Source organism: Periplaneta americana, chromosome 14 (genome assembly GCF_040183065.1).
Source record: "Periplaneta americana isolate PAMFEO1 chromosome 14, P.americana_PAMFEO1_priV1, whole genome shotgun sequence".
In the NCBI taxonomy this organism is placed as follows: domain Eukaryota; kingdom Metazoa; phylum Arthropoda; class Insecta; order Blattodea; family Blattidae; genus Periplaneta; species Periplaneta americana.
In genome coordinates, this window is record NC_091130.1 from 142,109,059 (window position 1) to 142,134,299 (window position 25,241).

Genomic DNA, 25,241 nt, shown 5'->3' on the forward strand with positions numbered 1-25,241 from the left:
GGATCCAAACATCGCCTACCTTATTGCATAATCCAGTAACGCTTTGCTTCAAATAAATTCAAGTTAACAGCTTTTCCTTATTTCTCAGTGACGAACTAGTTGTAATAATAATTTTTTATATTTCAGATATAATAAATTATATTATAAAATGATATAATACATTATAAAATTATGTATCAAATTCGTTTAATATTTGTATATAATATAATATAGGTATATGGCTTTACTTCTCGTAAGTGTTTTGTTTTTCCATTTTCAGTGCTATCAAATCATTACATATTTTAATTGTTGTTGGGGTCAACGTCTCAACACTCATTATAAAGGAACTCTAGAGTCTAGACATTACAGTTAATGACGGATTTATTATTTTACGGATCCAATTTATTTTATTTGAGTACATAATGTACCTAGATGTATTAATTATGTGTGTTATATTTCCGCTGTGTCGACTGCTAGCTGGTGTGATGTCAGCGCCAACTCTATGGAGAAAGCAGAATCTCACGCTCTAGCTGGTTTGAAGGTCATTGAAATCCGTCCGGCTACATCAAAGGTATCGACGCGAAGTGTCCATTCTTTATAATCCCTATTCGCTGCTGTAGCTAGTTGCTCTATCAATAGAAATGTCTTTGTTCCAATTGACTTTTATAGCATATTCGACTTATTTTTTAACAAATTAAAGTAATATTACACAATCCAGTCTCAATGTTTACGTAACGGAATAACTGGAATATAAAAGTGAAGGAATGGGGAAAAAAGGAAATTGAAATTACATACTCTCGAAAGAGGCAGATGTAGGAGCGATGGATTTGTCTTGCGCGTTTCTTCCACCTTCTTTAAAATACAGATAAGAACTGCCATGCAACTTTCGTCCAGGTTTCACTGCAATGATATAGGGATAAGAATATAGCTTATCTTAAGAAACATCATGACTTTCAAATAGGAATGCTTTTAAAAGAACATCTAAAGGTACGGTCACACGTCGCTGCTTTTGCAGCGATGCAGTACAAAAAAACTGCGCAACTCTCGTACTGCGACGTGTGAACAACGGTGCAACCCGAAAAGTAGCGGCTGCTGAACCTGCTGCCCGCTACTTTTCCATGCTGCGCGCAGCTTAAAAGTAGCGACATGTGAACAGGGTTCTCAGGGTTGCAGCCGCAGCATTTTTGATATCGGTTTTGTTTAAACCTTTGTTGCGGTTGCGACCAGTGTTGCCACCCAAATGTGCCAATGATACTTTTATTGTTTGGATGTATTTTAATGTTAGATGTGATGAAAATAAATTATTTGTAACAGTTATTAAATGCACAACACAGTCTGAGCATATTTGCTGACGATATAATTCACTTTTTTTAATTTTCTGTAGCGTAGTTTCAAACAAGAGGGTTGCCAACATTGATTACGTGAATATGCTGTTGGTTATCATTTAAGTATATAGGCGTTTTTAAAAGCTTTAAAGTAAAAATAATGTCAATTTCTGAATACTAGTTAGGACAGAAAAGCAAATAATAGATAAGTAAGCTTTCGCATGAGTTTCTTAACAATGCGAACATAACCACAAAATGTATATTGAGAAGTCAACATGGAGATGGAAACCTGCAGCATGACTGCGGCTGCAAAAGTAGCGCCTTGCGTGTGAACAGACTCGCAACCTCCAGTTCCAACTTTTGCAGCATTCGGGTTGCGCAGCACGAAAAGTAGCGTGCAGCGCACTACTTTTGGCTTACGTGTGAACATGACACGCAAATTTTGCAGCTGCAGTACAAAAGTTGCGCTGCAAAAGTAGCGACGTGTGACTGTACCTTAAGATACCATCTACTAGTGGCGAAGTCAAGGTGTAAATACTAGGTAGGCTGAAAAGATGTTCCTCGGCTTTTCTATCAAAATATTTTTTTTTTACACAGATCCCATAAAAATTTACCTTTTTAGTTGTTAATTTTTTAAAACTTATCACATTATCAACACACAGTGATTTGAATACTTTCAACAGCAGAAGAAAACACATGTGTAAGTTTACTTCACATGCTTTTGTGGACTTTTGTACAAAATTTCACTGAGATTGGAGAAAAACTACATTCATTAGAGCAATTTGAATGTTACAAAATGTTGAAAATTGGGAAATCGAGAAAACGAGTATCAAAGTACAGCATGTATATGATATAATATACTATCAATAACTTTCCTTCCTATACAGGTCTACCACACGCATTTTTCTCCTACATAACAGCGCGAAATATGAACTGAATGACAAGAAAAATTAGTTAGAATGAAGAACAAAGTCTGTCAGAATGACAGTTGAGTGTCAGTTTAAAGGGCTGCAGCTTCACGCACGTGCTGGTTCCTTTAAATTCGTTATAGGGCCAAAATAAGCACAGATTTTGAAAACCGAAACATTTTATTTTTAGAGTTAAAAACAAAATTTCCATTGTTTCATGGTTTTATCGTTATTTTTACCAATTCACAGTTTTAATGAAGACTGAGAAAAACCACAAAAGAACTTTTAAATTAATCAGCAGAGAGTATTATATTATGACATCTCAAAAACTACATCAGCATGCTAGCATACAGAGCGTTCCATAATTCCTATTACAAACTTCTAGAGGTTGTAGAAGGGACTAAGCAGATAAAGTTTTGATTGGGAACCCATGTGCAGAAATGTATCATGTAGATGCTAAATAAGTTTGAAGATCGAATTGATTTCACATCTCCCACTTCACTAGAGAAAATGAGATCTTCCTCCGACTCTACAGTAGTCTCATAAACAAGGTTCTTCATGTGGCCCCAAAGAAAAAAAGTCGAGAGACGTTAAACCTGGAGACCGTGGTGGCCAAGGAGTTGAGCCACCTCGACCTATCCACCTTTCCCCGAATGTTTGGTGGAGACGTTCCCAGACAGCAAGAGAAAAATGCGTGGGTGCGCCATCATGTTGGAACCACATCTACTGACAGTGCCAGTGGCAAATCTTCACTGATGTGAAAGCCTACTGTGTAGAACAGATCGTAAATAGAAGACACACGATATCAGGGGACTGCAGAAGTCGCTCTCAGCCCATTTTGTTTGCATACCGTGAAGCGGGAGATTTTAAATCAAATTGATCTTCAAACTTATTTTGCATTGAAACAATATGTTTCCAGACATGGGTTCCTAATCAAAACTTTATCTTATACATATATTATGTAATGTACCGAAGTACATATGATATTTCCATGCAGATATTCTGCGTCATCATACAATGAAAGAGTAATGGAACGGAGAAAAATTCTCTCTGGTGCCGGGATTTGAACCCGGGTTTTCAGCTCTATGTGCTGATGCTTTATCCACTAAGACACACCGGATACCACCCCGGTGTCGGACAGAATTGTCTCAGTTTTAAGTTCCAACTCTTGGGTTCCCTCTAGTGGCTGCCCTCTGCACTACATCATAGATGTCTATGAACGAAGGACTGAAGTCCACACATGTGCTGAGGTGCACTCGTTATGAGTGACTAATTGGCCGGGATCCGACGGAATAAGCGCCGTCTTAAATCACAAGTGATTTACGCATATCATATATATTATTTAATGTACCGAAGTACATATGATATTTCCATGCAGATATTCTGCGTCATCATAGATGAAAGAGTAATGGAACGGAGAAAAATTCTCTCCGGCGCCGGGATTTGTGGATAAAGCATCAGCACGTAGAACTGAAAACCCGGGTTCAAATCCCGGTGCCGGAGAGAATTTTTCTCCGTTCCATTACTCTTTCATCGTATAAAACTTTACAACCCCTAGAAATTTGTAATAGGAATTATGAAACACCGTGTATAGCTGTTCCATTTTTCTGGCTGAGTATTATGGCCTTAATTTTGCCAAGTTAAATAAAGTCATTATTATTATAAAATATGTTACACAATAAAAGTCTGTACTGGTTTCATAACATAAAACTATCATTGAAGTAATTTACCAATGTAGGTTGATATAGTAAAAAAAAAGTTTTGAAAGAGTGATTCATTATGCATCATGGATTGGAAAATAACACAGTTCACTGTCTGAAAGCCAAGCCAAAAGCACTAATTCACAACATGCAGCTTGTAACCTGCAAGTCCCCACAATAAGCAAGGGAAGACAAGAAAACAATCATAAAGAAATAGTATTGTTCTTTCAAAACTTATTTAAAAAAAAAAAGTACTTATAGTCTGTTATAAGCGACAGGTAGTAATTTAACAAAGCCCCCAGCAAAACACAGCATCAGTCTAACAACAAAACAGACTAGATGTGCTGTCAGGAAAATGATGAATAGAGAAACTACGGAAAAAAGGTTCACGGGAAAAATAAGGAAAAAAGGCTAAATTCAAATGCCAAAGCGTAATTCGTTACACAACTAGCAAGATGATTGAAAGCAGTACTTTCTTTCAGGCTGATTTCTGAGAAGGGAAAGAAACTTTGTTCACATGTAGGCCTATGTATAAAAGAGATTTCCAACAGAAAAATTAATTTCAGAGAATATATTTTCCACTTCATTTTCCTTTATAAAGAATCTAACTTTTATCAATCAATCTTCTTAATGTATCCAGCTGTTTGCTGACAACATAAAGTCCACTGTAGTCTATTCAGTTGCTGTTTTTCACGAGAAATGAGGGGTATTTTGATCAGTGTTCATTATAGATGCCTGTTGCTAGTAGCCAGAGGTGGGGTGTAGTCAATATATACTGCAGGGCTGTGTCTTCTGCAACTGGTACTGATGATTTTAATTTACTTCTTTTGTGGTTTATGGATGGACAGTATAGAAGAATGTGTTCCAGATCTTCATCATGATTATTACACCACAGACAAGTAGGATTATTAGAATTGTGAAATCGGTGTAGGTACAATTGAGTGACAATGTGACCTGTTTTGGCTCTTGTTAAAAATGTCTGAAAATGTCTGGGCAAGTTTTTGTACATTTCCAGGTTATTTGGTTTCTTTTGTACAGACTGTAAAATTTTTCCTTTGTCAGAAGTGAGTCAATTGTTGATCCATAGGTTTGTAAAATGAGACTTTACTGAAGCAAAAGCACTGGATAGAGATATCACTTGAAGAAGTCTTGGTTGCAAATATGTTGCCTGTTTTGAAATATTTTCGACTTTCTCGTTTCCAGGTATACCACAATGATTAGGTATCCATTGAAATGTTATTTCCTTTTGGAGTTATTTTAGTTTACTTAGTTGTTTCTGAATTGAAATAATTCTATGTGCATTAGTTTTCACAAAAATCGTCATTCACCCATATGAAACCAGTTGTGTAGACCGACAGAGTGGTTGCCCAGGGTGCGCCATAGGAGATTGGTCTATGCTACACCTGTGATGAGGTAAGATGATGGAGATTTGTTGGGATGTCACAAAGGGACCAAAGCTATCTGAGAAAACCCATGTCACTGGACCATGGACTTGCCCAACATAAGTTATAAATCAAGAGTTTGCCAGGGATCAAACCTGAGCCCACAGGATTATGAGTCCAGTGCTGTAGCCACTGGACTGCCATAGCAGATGCAAGAAAATTATAACAGATATTCATACAGTATAAATAATATAATATTTCAGAACAACATTTAGCCTGCATGCTATTAGTCCAAAATATTTTCTTGCAAAATACATTAAGTTTGTAAAATTAAAACCATTTGAAATACAATTTTGAATTCTAATAATAATATTTGAAGGAAGAGATCTACGAGTATCATATAGTCTATAGTCGTATTTAAAATCTCTGAAACAATTCAATGACTAAATAAATTCTGTATAATATGTAGAGAAAAGGGATTTGTTGCAAACTGTTCAAAACGTTTTCAGAATTTAGACTGCTTGAACTGGCTTACCAATTGACAAACCAAGTTGGAAGGAAGTATTCTAAGACTGAAGTAAAAACTACCTCTGACTGAGGTTCTGGCTGATATGTACATCTATTATCAGACAGTACATCTCACTTGACGATATGCATCAGAGAAAGAGGGAAAGGAACTGGCCACCCTACCCCATTATCTCCTGGCCTAGTTGACTCATGAGTGATGCCTTAATGGCTCACTTACGAGGTTCAGACCTGTCTTCAGACAGTTGACTAAACAACAACAAGTTAAAAGGTAGACCAACCTTTTATAGTTTTGGAAATATTCCTTTTAGAGCGATGTTGGAAAGGGGGATATATTTTGACAATAGAAACATTTTAGAATGTCTGGAACAAATATTAAAGGTTATATGATACATGAAATGCATCTTAAGAAAGTGAAGTGGGAAAAACTTAATACGGCGAACGCAAAGCTCCGCCCATGTCCCCTTTCCACTTTTCCCCTACAAGTTCACCACACACCCTAGCGGGAAAGAGTGGAAATAGGGGTTTAGGGTGGGGTGACATCTACTGTAGGAAAGTGGAACAAAAAGAGTAACGACATCTACGAAGCAAAAGAGGAACTTCGTCCTGTCTCTCTCTCCTCTCTCTCCCTCTTCATTCTTTGCTTAATGTCTCTCTCTTTTTTTTTTCTTACGACTTCGCAGGGGGGGGAGATTCGATCCGAGAAAGTTCGTAACGCATTAGACAATACGCATTAGACAACTGTCCACAACCACAATGCAATGCGCATTAGACAACTGTCCACAACCATAATGCAATACGCATTAGACAATATGCATTAGACAACTGTCCACAACCACAATGCAATACGCATTAGACAACTGTCCACAACCATAATGCAATACGCATTAGACAATATGCATTAGACAACTGTCCACAACCACAATGCAATACGCATTAGACTACTGTCCACAACCATAATGCAATATGCATTAGACAATATGCATTAGACAACTGTCCACAACCATAATGCAATACGCATTAGACAACTGTCCACAACCATAATGCAATATGCATTAGACAATATGCATTAGACAACTGTCCACAACCACAATGCAATACGCATTAGACAACTGTCCACAACCACAATGCAATACGCATTAGACAACTGTCCACAACCATAATGCAATACACATTAGACAATATGCATTAGACAACTGTCCACAACCACAATGCAATACGCATTAGACAACTGTCCACAACCATAATGCAATACGCATTAGACAATATGCATTAGACAACTGTCCACAACCACAATGCAATACGCATTAGACAACTGTCCACAACATGTACTATTAACACAACACAACACAACACAATGTAACGCACGCTTTTTGTTCACGCTTTAGACCTCTCGGCTACCGAGGCGAGTTAGGGTTAGAAGGGAAAATGAATCTATTTATGTTTAAGGGAACTGCCATAATGTATTGTAGAAATGTAATAGAGGGAAATGTAATGCCTCTCGTGTTTCGGTTGTAATGCTTTAGTAAATCTGAGAGTATCGAGAAATAGGGGAATTGAAGTGCCATTCGCAAAAGCGAAAAGGGCAAGTTTGAACCTTTGCTTATAGTGCAAATTTTTCGTCCAAAATAACTTTCGTATCCATTTCGGCCACGTGTTAGCAGGGCCTATAACATCTTGCAGTATCGTCCAAGGGTTGTTGCAAGGATTCATAACGGGAGACAATGATGGAATGGCACGGGGGGACAATGACAGAATGGCATCGGTAGAAACTGGCGGGCTTGTGAACGTAGCTTGGTAGGGGTTGACTACGGGGGTGGCATAAGTGTTAACGCGCGCTGGTGGGGCTTCATTGTGTCCGTGTCCAGCTTCATGTACAGACGTAACCACGTGTAGTGATGAGCCGTACCGAAGACGTGTACTTCTTCCTGAAATTGGCGGGTCCTGATAACAGCAAACGAGGCTCTGGTGACTATTGTGTTACTTCGAGGACAGTGCAAAGTTAACAGGTGAATGTTGTTTAATGAAAACCAGGTTACATTATGTTGTGTTGTGTTGTGTTAATAGTACATGTTGTGGACAGTTGTCTAATGCATATTGTCTAATGCGTATTGCATTGTGGTTGTGGACAGTTGTCTAATGTGTATTGTCTAATGCGTATTGCATTGTGGTTGTGGACAGTTGTCTAATGCATATTGTCTAATGCGTATTGCATTGTGGTTGTGGACAGTTGTCTAATGTGTATTGTCTAATGCGTATTGCATTGTGGTTGTGGACAGTTGTCTAATGCATATTGTCTAATGCGTATTGCATTGTGGTTGTGGACAGTTGTCTAATGTGTATTGTCTAATGCGTATTGCATTGTGGTTGTGGACAGTTGTCTAATGCATATTGTCTAATGCGTATTGCATTGTGGTTGTGGACAGTTGTCTAATGTGTATTGCATTGTGGTTGTGGACAGTTGTCTAATGCATATTGTCTAATGCGTATTGCATTGTGGTTGTGGACAGTTGTCTAATGTGTACTGTCTAATGCGTATTGCATTGTGGTTGTGGACAGTTGTCTAATGCATATTGTCTAATGCGTATTGCATTGTGGTTGTGGACAGTTGTCTAATGTGTATTGTCTAATGCGTATTGCATTGTGGTTGTGGACAGTTGTCTAATGCATATTGTCTAATGCGTATTGCATTGTGGTTGTGGACAGTTGTCTAATGTGCATTGCATTGTGGTTGTGGACAGTTGTCTAATGCATATTGTCTAATGCGTATTGCATTGTGGTTGTGGACAGTTGTCTAATGTGTATTGTCTAATGCGTATTGCATTGTGGTTGTGGACAGTTGTCTAATGCATATTGTCTAATGTGTATTGCATTGTGGTTGTGGACAGTTGTCTAATGCATATTGTCTAATGCGTATTGCATTGTGGTTGTGGACAGTTGTCTAATGCATATTGTCTAATGCGTATTGCATTGTGGTTGTGGACAGTTGTCTAATGTGTATAGCATTGTGGTTGTGGACAGTTGTCTAATGCGTATTGCATTGTGGTTGTGGACAGTTGTCTAATGTGTATTGTCTAATGCGTATTGCATTGTGGTTGTGGACAGTTGTCTAATGCATATTGTCTAATGCGTATTGCATTGTGGTTGAGGACAGTTGTCTAATGTGTATTGTCTAATGCGTATTGCAATGTGGTTGTGGACAGTTGTCTAATGCGTATTGTCTAATGCGTATTGCAGTGTGGTAGGCAAATGATCCATCGAAGCGGGGCAGAGAGTAGAGAGACAGTAGAGAGAGAGAGAGCAGGCGAGCGAGGTGCCGAGCGGCGCGGGTGGGGATAACTTCCCCTACTGGCGTTCGCCATAATACGTTTTTGCCAGCGAAGTTTTAATTTCTATTTCCTAGGCATTATATCAAACTTGAATGAAATAATACAAATATGTTTAAGGATAAGGAAAATTGTTTCAATTTACAAATAAATTCCGACAGTCATTATTTCATTATGCAAGGCAATAATTCCACATTACAGATGTCCCCTCTTCACAGAGCTATGCTAGCAGAGTCTAGAAATGATATAGTCCACCTTATCTGGAGACAATGAAAACCAACTTCACACACTAAAATTCGTATGTATACTGCCAAATGGCAAAACAGATAAATAAGAATGATGACAAAAGCAACTGCGAAGTCAATTTTATCATTGTACATTACCAAATACAAATCATAAGTTGATATGATGAAGTACCAATAATAGTAAATCGAACTATAGGTTTCAGTTTTATGCAATTTATATGAACAAGTTTGTAAAAGAAACACTACTTAAAAAAACATAAATTCTTCCCTTGCAGGAAACACTTCAACAGAAATCAGCCTTTGATAGAAAACGTTAACATAAATACTTAGGAAACATGCTGCAGAATTAAGGACATATTCACAGCCAATTATCTATTCTGTTACTATGAAAGAAATCAGGTTTATAATTCCAATAACCAAGAAGTGAATAAGGCAGATAAACAAATGTTAAATTAACCCAATGCAGAACAAAATGTGACATCTCATTAGAGACAAAAGATGATCAATAAAACAAAGAAAGCAAATGGGAATGCATGGGGAGAGATGCATTACTGAAGATGAGTCATACCTTCATTATCGACCAATGAGAGATTTCCCTGGCTGCGTACTGGAGAAGAAAACAAAAAAAAAGTTAGATAGGCAGAAGCATGAGTATCTAAAGAACTGCAGGCTACAAGCTCACATATATTAAATTGAACTGACACCTAAACAGGAAAAATCAATGAATCAAGCTAATTTGTTTAGCAATACAATGTATATAAAAATCTCTATTACATTTTCAATTTGTTAGCCACAACAACAAAAACATTTCATATGCAAACTGAGTTGAAAATCCTTTTTCTTAGCCCTTTTCTTAACTCGCATTTAGTGTTAAACAAATACAATAAGCCGTCAGAATAAAATCGAGTCTGTCTTTGATCATAATTCACTAAACTACTTGTTTTATTTTCTTTTACAAAGCTATGAGGATCATTCAGAAAGTAATGCCTCATATTTATTTTCCTGGAAACTACAACAGATACACAGAGCATAACAATACAGTTAAATAGAGCAAGGTTTCAGCTACATACAGTTATTTTTCCACATAGTCACCACCATTCGTTATGCATTTTTGCTTGAGATGAACAAGAGCCTGCAAGCCGCACTCGTAAAAATCTGAACCAGCAGAGACAAGCTACTTTGTTACAGCTGCAATGACAGCATCCTTGTCTGGAAAATGTTGTTGCCCGCATAGTCCATCTTTCATAGGCGCAAAGAGATGGAAGTCTGAAGGCGCAAATTTGTTATTGTTTTCTAATGCCAGATGTTAGACAATAAAGTCATTTGACCTCTTGCACTCCAATATTTTTCAAAGATATTATCATGGTTAGCCACTGAAGCACAGATTTTGAGGTGTTCCGAATCCATTTCTTGGTTTGAGTTGCACAATGGGCAGTTAGGGGACTGATATATTCAAATTCTGTTGCCAATCTAAATGCAGCTACAGACGATTTTCGTGGTAAATCGGGAATTAACTGTGAATTATGATGCAGCGAGTTCCATTTTTTCCCTTGGGATTGTGTTATCAAATTTTGTTTGTTGAAGTCTAAGTATGTAGATTTAATAAATCTTTTCACAGAGTAATACGTAGATTTTGTAACAGGTCTGTAAGTAGCAGTGCTGCCCTTCTTTGCTAAAGCATCCGCATTCTCGTTTCCCAGGATTCCACAATGGGATGGTATCCATTGGAATACAATTCTTTTATTGAGTGACATTAATTGAGAGAGCATTTTAGTTATTTCTGCTGTTTGAGATGAAGGTGTGTGTTTAGAGACTATTGATAGAAAAGCTGCTTTGGAGTCTGACAATATAACTGCATTCTTAAATTTATTGATGTGGCATAGAAGCTTCCTGAGACTTTCACTTATTGCAATGATTTCTCCATCAAAGCGTGTTGTTCCATTCCCAAGAGATCTATAAAGTGAGAAAAGACAGCACGTAACACCTGCACCGGCACCTTGTTCTAGAAAATGTTGTTGCCAATGTAGTCCATCTTTCATAGGCTTAAAGAGATGGAAGTCTCAAGGCGCTAAGTCCTGACTATACAATGGTTGTCATAGGACAGTGCAGCCAAATTTTTCAACGTGCTAAGTGGTCGCAAAACTAGTGTGAGGCTAGCCTTATCGCGGTACAAGAGAAAGCTTTTTTCTCTGGTCTGTTTTTGGAAATTCAGGCTTTCGGCTTAGCCAGAATTAACAGTTTCTCCATAGCATCCAAAATAATCACACCCCACCTATCCCAAAGACTGTCATTTTCACCACTGTTGAGACACACTACCCACGGCCTCACTGTGCTCGCATCCACTGTATGGTCTCCGTACGCCTTCAGCAAATGCCGATGAATGTCAATGGGTGCAATTTGTTTGGCAGTGAGGAATTCAGTAACACATCTCTGTTTCTTACTCACCTCTATGTCAGATGCTACTTTGGTAGATTGTTCTGCTGCCACTGTCATACGACAACCAAACTAACAGGACATTAGCATGAAGGTCCAACCTTTACTACAACACCACTAACATTGGCTCAGATGTTACAGGTCAACATAAAAAAATAGGAGGCTTTACTTTCGGAACGACCCTCGTACTTTAAATGTAATGTGTAATAGATCAAGTGTTTCATACAATCTTTCTTCAAAAAACAATAATGTCAATTATAATCCATTTCAACACTATCTCTGGTAATGCAGGAACCTACAAGGATATGAAGGATGCAGGCCTACATAATTTTAGTACAATATTATATTTTGCAGCGAAATGTTAGAATCCTAGTAATTAGAGACCTACACAGGTCAAAATTTTAAAGCCCATCCCAGCCTGTTTACCTCTGAACCCAAACCTGATCTGAGTCAGTAAATGTTTTTAAATGTATTACCTGAGCCCGCAAAATTTTCAAACCATCCAAAGGCACCCAATAAAGGCCAAGATTAAGAAATTAATAATGTTTACCCAATGTTATAATAGTACAGTTCGGGGTAATGATAACCTTAAGCAGGAAAACAAGGACATCAACAAAATAATAAATAAATCAATATGCACACTATAAAAATGAGCACTCAGGTGTTATTCCTGTCTCATATTGTCATTCATTGTGTACTAATCAAATGACACTACATTCACAAATGTACTTCTGTTACGCAGATGGGCTGGTTCATGTAATGTATTAACATTACAAAAGATGTTTGGAATGGCAGCCATTGACTTCAATGCATAACTTGTACCTCCAGATGATGATCTGCTGAAGTCCTTGAAAGATATCTGGATGTTTTCTGATGTGTGCAGTTGCTGCAACTACTCTTCCTATAAGATTTTCTTCTGACTGCACTGAAGTTTCATAAATCAGACTCTTCATGTAAACTCAGAGGAAGAAGCAATGTGAGATCTGGAGATCGAGGAGGTCACAATACTGAGCCACCACATCAAATCCAGTTGTTGCCAAAGGTGTTATTTGCTTGATCGTGAATATCAATATCGAGCTCCATCGTGCTGGTATCATATCTGGTGACGTATTGCCAATGGAACATCTTCCAAGAGAATAACTCTTCTCGGGTTCTCAGCCAGGTGAGTTGGAGATTTGCTTCCAAGCTTCTGACGATGAGCTCTGCCATCTTCTTCAGGAAATCTTCCCTGAAGAAGATGGCAGAGTTAATCGTCGAAAGCTTGGAAGCAAATCTCCAACTCACCTGGCTGAGAACCCGAGAAGAGTTATTCTACATCAAACGCCTGGAAAGCCTCAAGTCATACAACTTGCAAGAGCTCTGGCAAAACTTCTCGAAGATATGATCAGATCTGCCATCCATTGAGATCGGAAGGCAAAAAATAAGGGCTCACAATAAGTATTTCTTTGGAAGTGTGATAGTTTGTATTGACAATGACGGCCACCTTTACCACTCACATTAAGCATGCAGCGATTAAAAACGAAGTCCTTCTCCATAACAGAAGTACATTTATGAATATCATAGCGTCATAGGAACAATAGCACTAAACAAAACTTTGCTGACCTCTAGTGCTCATATGATGCATTTCTGGCTTAACTACAAGGTGGTCAAAAGTCGCTTTCCCCAATATTCGTTTCTTAGGTTTCATACTAGTACACATATACAGATGTCATAACTTGAATAAACGAACAGCTGGTGTAATAAGTGGTGAGTTGGCAACAACATTAATGCGTCAACTGTTTTTCCGATGTCATGTCTTGAAAACAGCTCTCGTTTTATTGATATGCAGTTGATATGACAACAGGATGGAGCACCACCTCATTTTGGTGTAGGGGTGAGAGACTTCTTGAACCAGCAATTTCATGAATGGATTGGCCATCGTGGCACAACAGAATGGCTACTGTAACGATATGTTTGGACGGTTATTTTGTAATCCAACAGAATGTGAATTTTGGTATAATTTCTGAATATGTGTGTTTACAAAGCTGACTTTCAGTGTAGCAGTTTGATTATTTTTCGGCGCATGCATCGATCGGTTTCCGCCCCCACGTGGATCGTTGAGGCGGAGCGGTGATAGGGAGAGTATGATCAGAACAGAGGGCAGTTGGACACTGGGACCTGATACAGGTGGTTTAAGAGGAGAAATCCAACTAATGTGGACAGATGGATCGTGCTTGGGTAGATGTTGGTATGTAATAGAGTTACACCGGAAGTCTGAAGGTTGTAACTGTTGTTATGGGTCATGTTGAATTGAGAGAGTTTTAATGAATAGTGTGCTAAAGCTCTTGTTGTATGAGATAAAGGAAATCTTAAAGACTCTATTTTTAATTGATTACTAATTGTTCAAATATCCAAGAAATTCTTGTTACTTTGTTTGAATGTTGTTGTTAAATGATTTAGGAGGAAAGAAAATAAAGGGAGACACAATATTTTTTGGGTATCATATCTGAACTTATTAACTATAGTCCCGTCGCTCTAATTTCCAGCAGCCAATCACGTTGCTGGTCGGGTACATTTAAACGTGTGCGTCTTGTGATTCGTTGATTCATTCCTTAAGGCTCGATAAATACATAATAGGCCCCTATAATCGCGCGCCATTTTAGCTCTTTCGTTGGCGTTCACAGAAAGCACACGAAGACGTTATTTGCCGCTCAATTATTTGCTGAATTACATTACATTTGATTTATTACCATAGGAGCTATGACATGATGTTTAACGGTGTGGCAAATAGATTCCTCGTATGGTAGCTTGGCAACGTAAGAACAAAAATGGCGAACGATACCACCTACCTTGACTTTATAGAGCCTTCACTTTCTAAGATGTAAGCAAAGAGGCGGAGTCACGCCGGAAATAACAGCGTCGGGACTATACTAAGTAAAGATTCCAGTGAAAACACTGATATAGTGAGTTCCGCTTCACCATGCAGATCATGGGACCTAATACCATGCGATTTTCCGCTGTGGGGTATCCTGAAAAATTATGTTTTTGCTCAGAAACCGCAGGATCTGTATTAGTTGCAACAGATAATCGAACAGTCATTCCGTGAAAATCAATGAAAATCGTGAGTTATATTCTGCCATCTGTATATCAGTGTGTAAATGTTGTGAATTGTGTATCGAGAAACAGGGCCTCCATTTTGAACGAAATCTGTAACGGAATGTGTAGTCAAAAGTAAATTGAATGTAGTAATGTAAGGAAGTGTTTGGGGAAAGCGACTTTTAACTCACCCTATATATTAAGTAACCCACTTTCGGTCTGTATTAACACCATTTCTGATACAGCCGGTATATTGTCTGGCAGGAAATATTAAAGAATTAAAAGTATATCTTTCTCCATTCCTCTCCATGAAAAACAGATACTACTCACTATTGCAAATATGAAAATAATGAAAATATTACATACCAGCTCCGTTGTCCTTGACGAGAACATGTTCGGACATGGTGATCTTTGATGAACTGGATGCAGTCCGCAGTGACGAATACAAAACACAGCACATCCAAATGGCAAGTCCTACAATACTCTCTGTATCGAAAGTTGCTTTTCCTTCAGACTTCAATCCAATAACACTCAGGAATCCAGGATTACATTTTTCATCTGTAACAATAATTCGAACACAACAAATGAAAAATAAAGAACAGAGTAAGAAAATGGGAAGAGTAAATACTTGATCAATAAAAAATTCCCTGTTGGTTTAGACATCCCAAATCAAAATTATCTTAAATTGATGAACCCAAATCACCAAATAAAATTCACACACAGTACAAGGTGCAATCAATATATTTCCGAACTGCACTTGTGTTTATTGTACCGTTAAACATACATGCGCGTGTCACTGAAGATCATTGCTTCCATGCCTGTTGAGTCAGTTTATCAAACAGCGTCAGATTACACTGAACAACAAATCATTACTTTTTGCCTGCTCCAAAATAAAAATAGGTGAATATTACTAATATGTGTGCACTAAATCTGAATTTAAAATTCAAATTGCCCCATCACATATCATTTTCCAGGGAAATTGAAATGAATTTTTATGACAAAACTTTGTTTTTAATTTTTCACTGCTACTGATAAAATTACAATTCAAAATGCCTCATAATATTTTTAAAATGTGTACTGGATACAAAAATGACGTTACATAGTTTCAAACACAACAACAATGAAAATATTTCATGCGTATAATGAGAAAAATCTCAGAATTTGAACTTAGATTTAAAATAATTTTCTGGATGACTTCTGTTTATAACTAGACCCAGGACTGTATTTCACAAGGAACCAACAATAGTCTGCAAGCATGCTGGATGATGATCTTCCTTTATATCGCCTTTCCATTTCAGATATTTGTTGATGAAATCTTTCCCCATGCTTGTCGCTTTCCGCTCCAAAGTAAGGAGGAAAGAAATTCAAATGAGAATGTAAAAAGTGTATTTTGAGAGACTTATTACACTCCATTTTGTCATATGCACTTAACATGGTTTCCACAACAATTTCTATGTAGTTGTCTGCACTAGAATTTCCAAGGAAATTTGAGCAAACGTCTTTGAAAGCACGCCATGCCACTGTTTCTGTAATGGAAATTTTTTCTTCGAACAAAAGGTCAGCCATAACTTTGTGAATTTGTGGACCGATAAAAGTACCCTCTTTTAATTTTTCTTCACTCATACTGGTAAACGTTTTCTTTAAATACTGAAAACCACACCCTTGTTTGTTCATTGCATATATCTCACTTTGAACTGTTATGAACTTTACTTAATATAAGGGACCAATATCTGTTTATTTATTAGAAGTACAAAAGAACATGCCAACAACCATAAGAAACCGGAAATAAGTCATAAACTCATAAAATGCATTAGATTTTGTTTTGTTTTATACCCCCAACTCGCGCCAGATGTTTCCTGGGAGAGCGCTTATCGAAAAGTGAAATCATAGTATATCTTAAAAACCTTACGTGATACGAAGGAAAGAGATGAATTTTCGGATTCAGCACACGTCAAACCATAAGGGACACATTGTTTTAAGTCGAAGCAAAATTCTTGTTGTTCAGTATTATCTTTAAGAACTGAGATCCTACACATAATTTCATGCAAACATGCCAAAGACCTATTGCGATTTTTTCTGGAATCTCTCCATATACGTCTTCTTCTCTACCTTTCAAGTGATGCATTTACTATAGATTCCAGGTGTTACCCTGGTTCTTGATAACTTCTCTGTTTCCTATGTCCTGTGTGTTGCTTACTATCAGGCAGTCCTGGAACTTATTGATCAACACTTTCTGTAGTCAAAGTTAGTAAACAATACGAATACTGTAATTTTAATAGCTGACTCTAGCAACTGTAACAGACCCTTTTCATCGGAAATGACAAGTGCTGACACCAGGCCCACTTGCCGTCGAGTGCCATAGAGAATGACATAGACCGATCTGTAGGTTACATTCATCTTTCACAGATTTCTCTTCCAAATTTTCTATGTTGAAGGGACAGAGACACATGATGTAGAATAAGTGGTCTACTAGTTTGAGTTCATACAGTTTCTAAAGCTCCCCTATCTTTTAGTTGACCCTCTCTTTACTCTTATTGATTAACTGATTCATTCATATAAATTTTACTTACCGGGCTGGTTGGCAACAGCTGACCAAGTCAGATACATAATGTAAAGAGTCACAACAGATGACTGCAACAGGCCTGAACGTGGTTGCCTTTCCTGGACATTCGGCAGGATGGATGTCACGCTCACAATAACACACAAGATCAGGTTGAATGAGATGAAAAATTTATTTAGTGCACAGTCGTCTGGCTGCAAAAAACAAAAGAACGTTTTTTAGCAATAACAGCTTGAATTAAGCTGCATACACATTTATAGATACACCATTCTGCAATAATAAATCATCTAAAGTTATTTATAAACAAGATTGATTTCTACTTAAGGCATGATCACAATTAAGGGAACACTCCACTAAAAATGACAATTTTTTTCCTAACCGTTTTCTTTCATCCAAATTTTGAGATCATGTTTACTATGTTGTTGTTGTTGTTTTCTAATGCCTGGCGTTTGACAATAAAGTCATTTGACCTCTTGCACTCCAATATTTTTCAAAGATATTATCATGACTAGCCACTGAAGCACAGATTTTGAGGTGTTCCGAATCCATTTTTTGGTTTGAGTTGCACAATGGGCAGTTAGGGGACTGATATATTCCAATTCTATGCAGGTGTTTGGCCAAACAATCATGGCCTGTTGCCAATCTAAATGCAGCTACAGACGATTTTCGTGGTAAATCGGGAATTAACTGTGCATTTTGATGCAGAGAGTTCCATGTTTACTATGTAAAGGACTACAAAATCCAAATCTTGAACTCCCAAATGTTTTTGGCTTTTGATTTTTTTTTTCTACCAAATTTTGAGAGCATGTTTACTATGTAAAGGACTAACAAAATCCAAATCTTGAACTCCCAAATGTTTTTGACTTTTGATATCTTTTTTCTATTCTTTTTAGAAATATTTTCAAACCCATGTTTTTATTAGAAGATCTCAATTTTTAAGCTTGTTTTTTTGGTTAGTCACAAAACATAGAGAAACATTTCTATGTATTCATTTTATAAAATATCACTTTTATTCACTTTGAAAAAATTGTCTGAAATTTTAAAAAAGTTATTTTTCCTATAATTAGTGAAAAAAAATATATATAATAAACTAGTAGCATTTCTCATAAAATAAATATGCAGCTACCTCATAAATACTTGCAGTAAAAATTTAATCAACACAGATTAATATTTGGCATAAAATGCTCTCTCAATTAATATCACTCAATAAAAGAATTGTATTCCAATGGATACCATCCCATTGTAGAATCCTGGGAAACGAGAATGCGGATGCCTTAGCAAAGAAAGGCAGCACTGCTACTTACAGACCTGTTACTAAATCTATGTATTACTCTGTGAAAAGATTTATTAAATCTACATACTTAGACTTCAACAAACAAAATTTGATAACACAATTTCAAGGGAAAAAATGGAACTCTCTGCATCATAATCCACAGTTAATTCCCGATTTACCACGAAAATCGTATGTAGATGCATTTAGATTGGCAACAGGCCATGATTGTTTGGCCAAACACCTGCATAGAATTGGAATATATCAGTCCCCTAACTGCCCATTGTGCAACTCAAACCAAGAAATGGATTCGGAACACCTCAAAATCTGTGCTTCAGTGGCTGACCATGATAATATCTTTGAAAAATATTGGAGTGCAAGAGGTCAAATGACTTTATTGTCAAACACCTGGCATTAGAAAACAACAACAACATATTTGGCATAAAAAAGTTGCTGTTGGATCAAGAAAAATAAACACACAAAAATGGATTTGAAAGTAAAATGAGTATTTATGTAAATTGAAATTCTCCTCCACTACATTCATCTAGTAACTTCAGGGAGCCAACTTCAGAACAAAAACCTGCTAGATTTGTAATCAGAAATCAGATGGTGCCAGGGCTCATACGGCAGAAAATTCAATGACAGTTCTCCGCATGGCTCATATGGCAGAGAATTCAATCACAGTTCTGCGCTGCATGTTTCCAGGCCACATCATTTCTCGGCGTGGCGACATTCCCTGACCTCTCCGCTCGCCTGACCTTATCGTCTGTGATTACTTTCTGTGGGGTCACCTGAAGTCCAAAGTGTAAATAAACAGACCCCGAACAACTGATGACCTGAAGATTGTCATTGCCCAGGAAATCGCCAACATTGATGGCGAAATGTTGGAAAGAGCGACACGCAACTTCAGGGAAAGACTTGAAGAGCGCATAGAGAGAGACGGACACCATCTGAAGGACGTAGTTTTCAAGACAATCTAAATGTATGTCAACAAAATGGCATACATAGCCAGTTTTTTTGGCAGTAATAGATTTGTTCTAATAGACATAAATACTGAGTTATTTCCATTTGAAAATCGTCCGATTCCTCTGCCGCACCTTGTACATGTACCATAAGACATTGTATTAAGTTATTCTAAAGAAAACAATAATTTTAAACATAATTACCAAAGTGAAGTAGACGAACAGTAGCACTATTCCAGTGATCGCCAATGCATAGTTCAGTAATGTGAAAATCAGCAACGCAGCATACCTGTAAACCACAGACATAACCATTAATGTAAATTATCATTAAAACATTCAGAATTATAACTGATTCACAAAAACAGATGATGAAGATGTAAGATACAGTTTCAAGATATTTACAAACAAATCTAAAAGTAGGGGAGACTGTTGTACCTTTAAACACTTTCCACATTTTATTTTTTTCATATTGGAGTTAAATGGCAAGTTGTAGCCGATTTAAGTGAACACCATATTTTAACGTTTTGGTGGCTACTTCATTCACACACAACCCCCAGAATGTCTGGAGGACCACACCTGCTGTTGGTCGACGGGTCCACTGGACCTAGCTGGGAGATCTTGTTGATCATCAGCTTTCCCTCCTTAAGCCACTGGAGGACGATTTTAGTGCCATAGCAGGTCAGCACTAGGAACAGAAAAGTAGAAAGAGGAGGAAGGAAAGTGAAATGAACCCCTAGGCCTCGAATGCTCTAATGCCGTTGGGGTCGAAGAAAGTAAGAGTTCAGTCAGAGGGCTGGATAAGAAAGGGTAAAGAGAGAATTAGGTATTGGATAGAGGAAAATTATACCAAATTCAGTCATTAACTCATCAAGCTGACCAGTGCTAATGGATGAGTAGCCCCTCCCTTTAGTTCAGCTTGTAAAATTATGCTTACTAACAGCTGCACCACGGGAAGGTAGGGATGGGACATTGGGTATTTGTCCAGGTTGGTTCCTTAAAGCCTTCAATGGGAAGGATTAATGGCTCTCCCCCCTGTATCCGACAGATACCTTTTTGCAGCCATGATAATATCTTTGAAAAATATTGGAGTGCAAGAGGTCAAATGACTTTATTGTCAAATGCCTGGCATTAGAAAACAACAACAACATTTTATTTTTTTTTTTTTAATTTTGGGAAATTAAATTTTTTAATGAAAAAATTCTTGAAATAATTATTGAAGATTCCTTTACAACTTCCTGTATGTATTTTCCTGTTCTACACATCGATTAAGGATGGAAAAAATAAAATGAAGGGATAATGTAATGTGTTCAAAGGTACAACAGGTTCATGTACCTTGAAACATACCCTCTTTTAAGTTGGAACACATGAAATGTAGGTGGGAATATAAGCTGTAAAAACTGACAATTATATTTAAAATGTATTTGCCATTATAAACCAGAGCAGGCTTCTCTGATTGAGATTTTATTTCCTGAAGGAGCAATAACTGCTTGAACAGTTTTCTTCAAGACATCCGTATCAATTGGAGGCATGTAACTCCAGATTTACTTCGTAACATGATCTTAAAATAAAAGAAAAACAAAAACCGATAGTATCGTGTACCTTAGAACATGTTCCACGGTACAAGATGTTTTGTGTTCCAAGGTACAAGAGAGTACATAAACAAATATGACTCCCAAAACTATAGATTCGAATAAATCATGGAAATTAAAATATGTTATTACTCACCAGATGATAGTGAACACACTGTACTTGAAAGATAGTAACAAATACAATCTGGTTTTGTGTTAGAAAACATATCAATGGACGAAATGTTTACTTTTGGTACCAAAAAAACTTCTTTTGTCCACAGAACTCACACTTTGCAGTAAATCAAACAAACTACGACCAGAGCTACTTAGGGGCTTTCTCTACAATCTACTTCAGTTCGAGTCCTCTAGGTAGCAGCAAAAATTAAAAAACAAAAAATGTTCAAAGGTACACTATGCTAAAGGTACAACAGTCTCCCCTACATTTTCGATTAAAATACATATCGGTAATTAGACTTACCAAGCCTTGGATTCAGTTTCTTCATAGTTGCCAACCCATCTCTCGGCCCAAGAGTGAGCAAAGTCAATTATCAGAATCAACTGGATGATTATAAACAAGAAGCCTCCAATCATGCCGAAATACATCCAAGTTGTACCAAATGAGCCTTCTGGGATGAAGAATGCACCAACAATTCCACCAATCACCAGCAAGTATTTGATTGCCCAAAATCTATGATAAAAATACACAATACCTTAAAATAAATATATACTAAAATTAAAGAAATACGTACACAGGTAATAAAATAGATATCAAAATAAGACTTGGGTGTCAAAAAGGTTTGAAATTGATTCAATACAGCACATAACGAAAAATCCGAAATACAATTTCCTCTGGGAGTTGCCATAACCTGGATGAAGAAAACTATGACAATGATGATATAATTAGTTACAAGGTGGATTAAGAATGCGTGACCAGACCTAATATATCACTACATTTACACACACCACACAAATACACTAAAGTAAGAGTTGCTGCTGCTTAAGGGGTTAGGTACAGCTTACAGCAGTAAAATTTGTGGAAATATTCAACATGTTTTTCCTCCATTACTGTATCTTGTACAATAATGAAAATTGGTATGTGTAGAACACTGTCCTTCTGCTATATGAAAAAAAATATTTTTACGATTTTAAAAAATTATACATATATATATATATATATATATGTATATATACTTTTTTTTTTCAAAACTCAAAATGTGCAGTGATGAAGCATTTCCTTCATAACTCATACTGTTGCTCTAAGATATTTGAACTTCTCTACCTCTTCAAAAGATAAATTACCAATTTTTATATTTTCATTTCGTACAATATTCTCGTCACGAAACATAATCATATACTTTGTCTTTTCGGGATTTACTTCCAAACCTATCTCTTTACTAGCTTCCAGTAAAATTCCTGTGTTTTCCCTAATCGTACTGTCTCTCTACTGTTTCTCAATAAATAAAAATAAAATAAAAAACATTGTTTACACGTTAGAAAAAATTACATAAAAAATAAGTGAGAAACGCTATTAAGTCCATTCTAGGCTACAACATTCTTCACTGTTTAGGGATCACTTTGGTGAAAAAATTAATGATCTAGGTCAGCGGTCATCAGATCGCTGCACTGCTTACCTATAACCCATTTCAGCGAGTGCTGACGACCACTGATCTAGGTCAATTAGAAGCGAAAAAATGCTTGCCGAAAGAATATACGATTTTTTTTCACAAAATTTTTGCCCTGTACCCCCAAAATTTAATTTTTTTTCTGTTTCCTTTTGCATTCCTTTCATTTAACTGTAAGAAAGTAGTAAGTGAATTTTGAATTAAATTGAGGGGAAATTGTAAATTTTTACTTCAAAAGTCGATGCATACCTTAACCTAATGGAAGAGAAAAAGGAGTGGTACGTTTTAAAATAGAACTATCCTGTTCAAAAGGAAAGTCTAAAGTGGGATGTTAAAGTATTTGTATGTCAGGATGTAGTTTATCACAAACAACAATGACAGGAACCTAAAATTTACATCCTGTGCCTCCGCAAATTAAGGATCTGTTAGATGACGACAAGGAACATATATTAACTGATCAGTTGACGCATTTCCTGTCTCCTTTCTTTTGTCTGCCTTTACTAAATTTTATTCTCTTCTAAGTTATATCATATTCTAAATTACTAAAGTCTAAACCACTTATTCATACTTGTTAGTGCCAGTAGTGTTTATTCATCTTTATTTATTTGAACTTAATTGTAGCTAAGTTATTAATTAATAGGAAATCTTTATTTGTAGCAACTTCATATTTTTATATAACATTTTTTTTTCTTTCCTTTAAGTTGGATACCCTGATTCTTGACAGTAATAATCCGGTTGTCTCTGACAGAACATTATACAATGACCTTCACTCACTCCATTCCCCTATACCTGCTAACCAGAACCCTCTCTCTCACCCTGAAGCATTCAACATTTTAACAACAGCATTTTCCAAGAAATCTTCATTCCTTCACGTAGCCCATATTAACGCTCAGAGTTTGGTTGCACACTTTGACGAAATTCAATCCATATTCTCGAATCAGAATTTGCATGCTCTTCTCATCTCTGAATCTTGGCTAAAGCCTACATTATCCTCAGCGACACTACACCTAGATGGTTATACGCTATTGAGAAATGATCGTTTAAATAAACAAGGGGGCGGCGTTGCTGCATATGTTAGATCAGATCTCAATCCCAGAATAATATACACATCTCCTGGCGAGTATGCCGGAAAACCTGAAATGCTATTTGTAGAAGTCTCGACAAGCTTTCAGAAATGTCTTATTTGTGTAATTTACCAACCCCCGAAGATTAACGATATTGCAGAGATCGAGAGATCGTTGTTGGAATTCATCACAGATTATGAACACGTCTTAATAATGGGTGATCTTAACACAAATTTGTTAGCCTCTGATTCGAACTACACTAGACATCTATTGACCATGTTCCAGGCTCTTGATCTAGCAGTCCTTCCCCTTGAACCCACCCACCATACCCAATCTTCCGAATCCCTATTAGACTTAATTATTACGAAGAATGCAGACAAAGTACAAAAACATGGACAATGTGCTGCTTCGGGAATTTCGTACCATGATATTATTTATCTAGTATATTCCTTGAAGTGTCCCAAGCCCACGCCTAAACTCATAAGGTACCGTGACTTGAAACGTGTTGATGAAACCCAACTACTTGAAGACGCAATGAAGATTCCCTGGGACTCAATATGGACCTTACATACTGTTGACGAGAAACTTGTTAAACTAAATGAATACATTATAAATTTATATGACAAGCATGCTCCTATCAAATCTAAACGCGTAAAAAGGACACCAGCACCATGGATGACTGCTGACATACGTAGTATGATTATGGACAGAAACGCTGCATACAAAACGTTTAAACATGACAAGACAGAAATCTCTTATAATTATTATAAACTCTTACGTAACAGAACTACTCAAGCCATTAGAAACGCAAAACTGAGACATTTTCATAACATCTTGAAGGGGGGAGCTGACCCTTCCAATCTGTGGAGAAACCTACGGACAATTGGTTTAGGAAATCCCAGGACTCAGGTAGACAGTGTGCCAGTTTCTCTTGACGAACTAAATGACCATTTTGCAACTGTACAGTCAATAACCTTGGATACGGTCGACAAACAGCAGACAGTTAACGAATTACAAATGACTCCAATTCCGGATAGAGAAATATTTTACTTCACTTATGTCACAGAAACTGAAGTAAGAGCGACAATAAAACGTATTACTTCTAAAGCTGAAGGTGTGGATAATATTAGTATAATATTATTGAAGAAAATATTGGACATAATACTGCCGACATTAACACATATATTCAACGCCTCACTCATAACTTCTACCTACCCGAACCTCTGGAAGAAAGCCTTTATCCGTCCGATCCCTAAAATCAAAACCCCATTATGTGCAAATGATTTCCGTCCAATTA

General features: G+C 37.0%; 1 protein-coding gene across 2 annotated transcripts in view; it reads right to left on the reverse strand.

Moving 5' to 3' along the window:
• Serinc (serine incorporator TMS1) overlaps window positions 1–25,241 on the reverse strand; it is a 57,597-nt gene that overhangs the window by 16,338 nt on the left and 16,018 nt on the right. The window contains exons 4-8 of one of the 2 annotated variants that reach the window (XM_069846190.1): window positions 21,737–21,946; window positions 19,895–19,979; window positions 17,469–17,652; window positions 15,265–15,456; window positions 9,959–9,997 (exon numbers count right to left, since the gene is read on the reverse strand). In XM_069846190.1, coding sequence (XP_069702291.1) covers window positions 9,959–9,997; window positions 15,265–15,456; window positions 17,469–17,652; window positions 19,895–19,979; window positions 21,737–21,946 — 710 coding nt within the window. The remainder of the gene's footprint in view (window positions 1–9,958; window positions 9,998–15,264; window positions 15,457–17,468; window positions 17,653–19,894; window positions 19,980–21,736; window positions 21,947–25,241) is intronic. The other variant, XM_069846191.1, reaches the window with a different exon arrangement.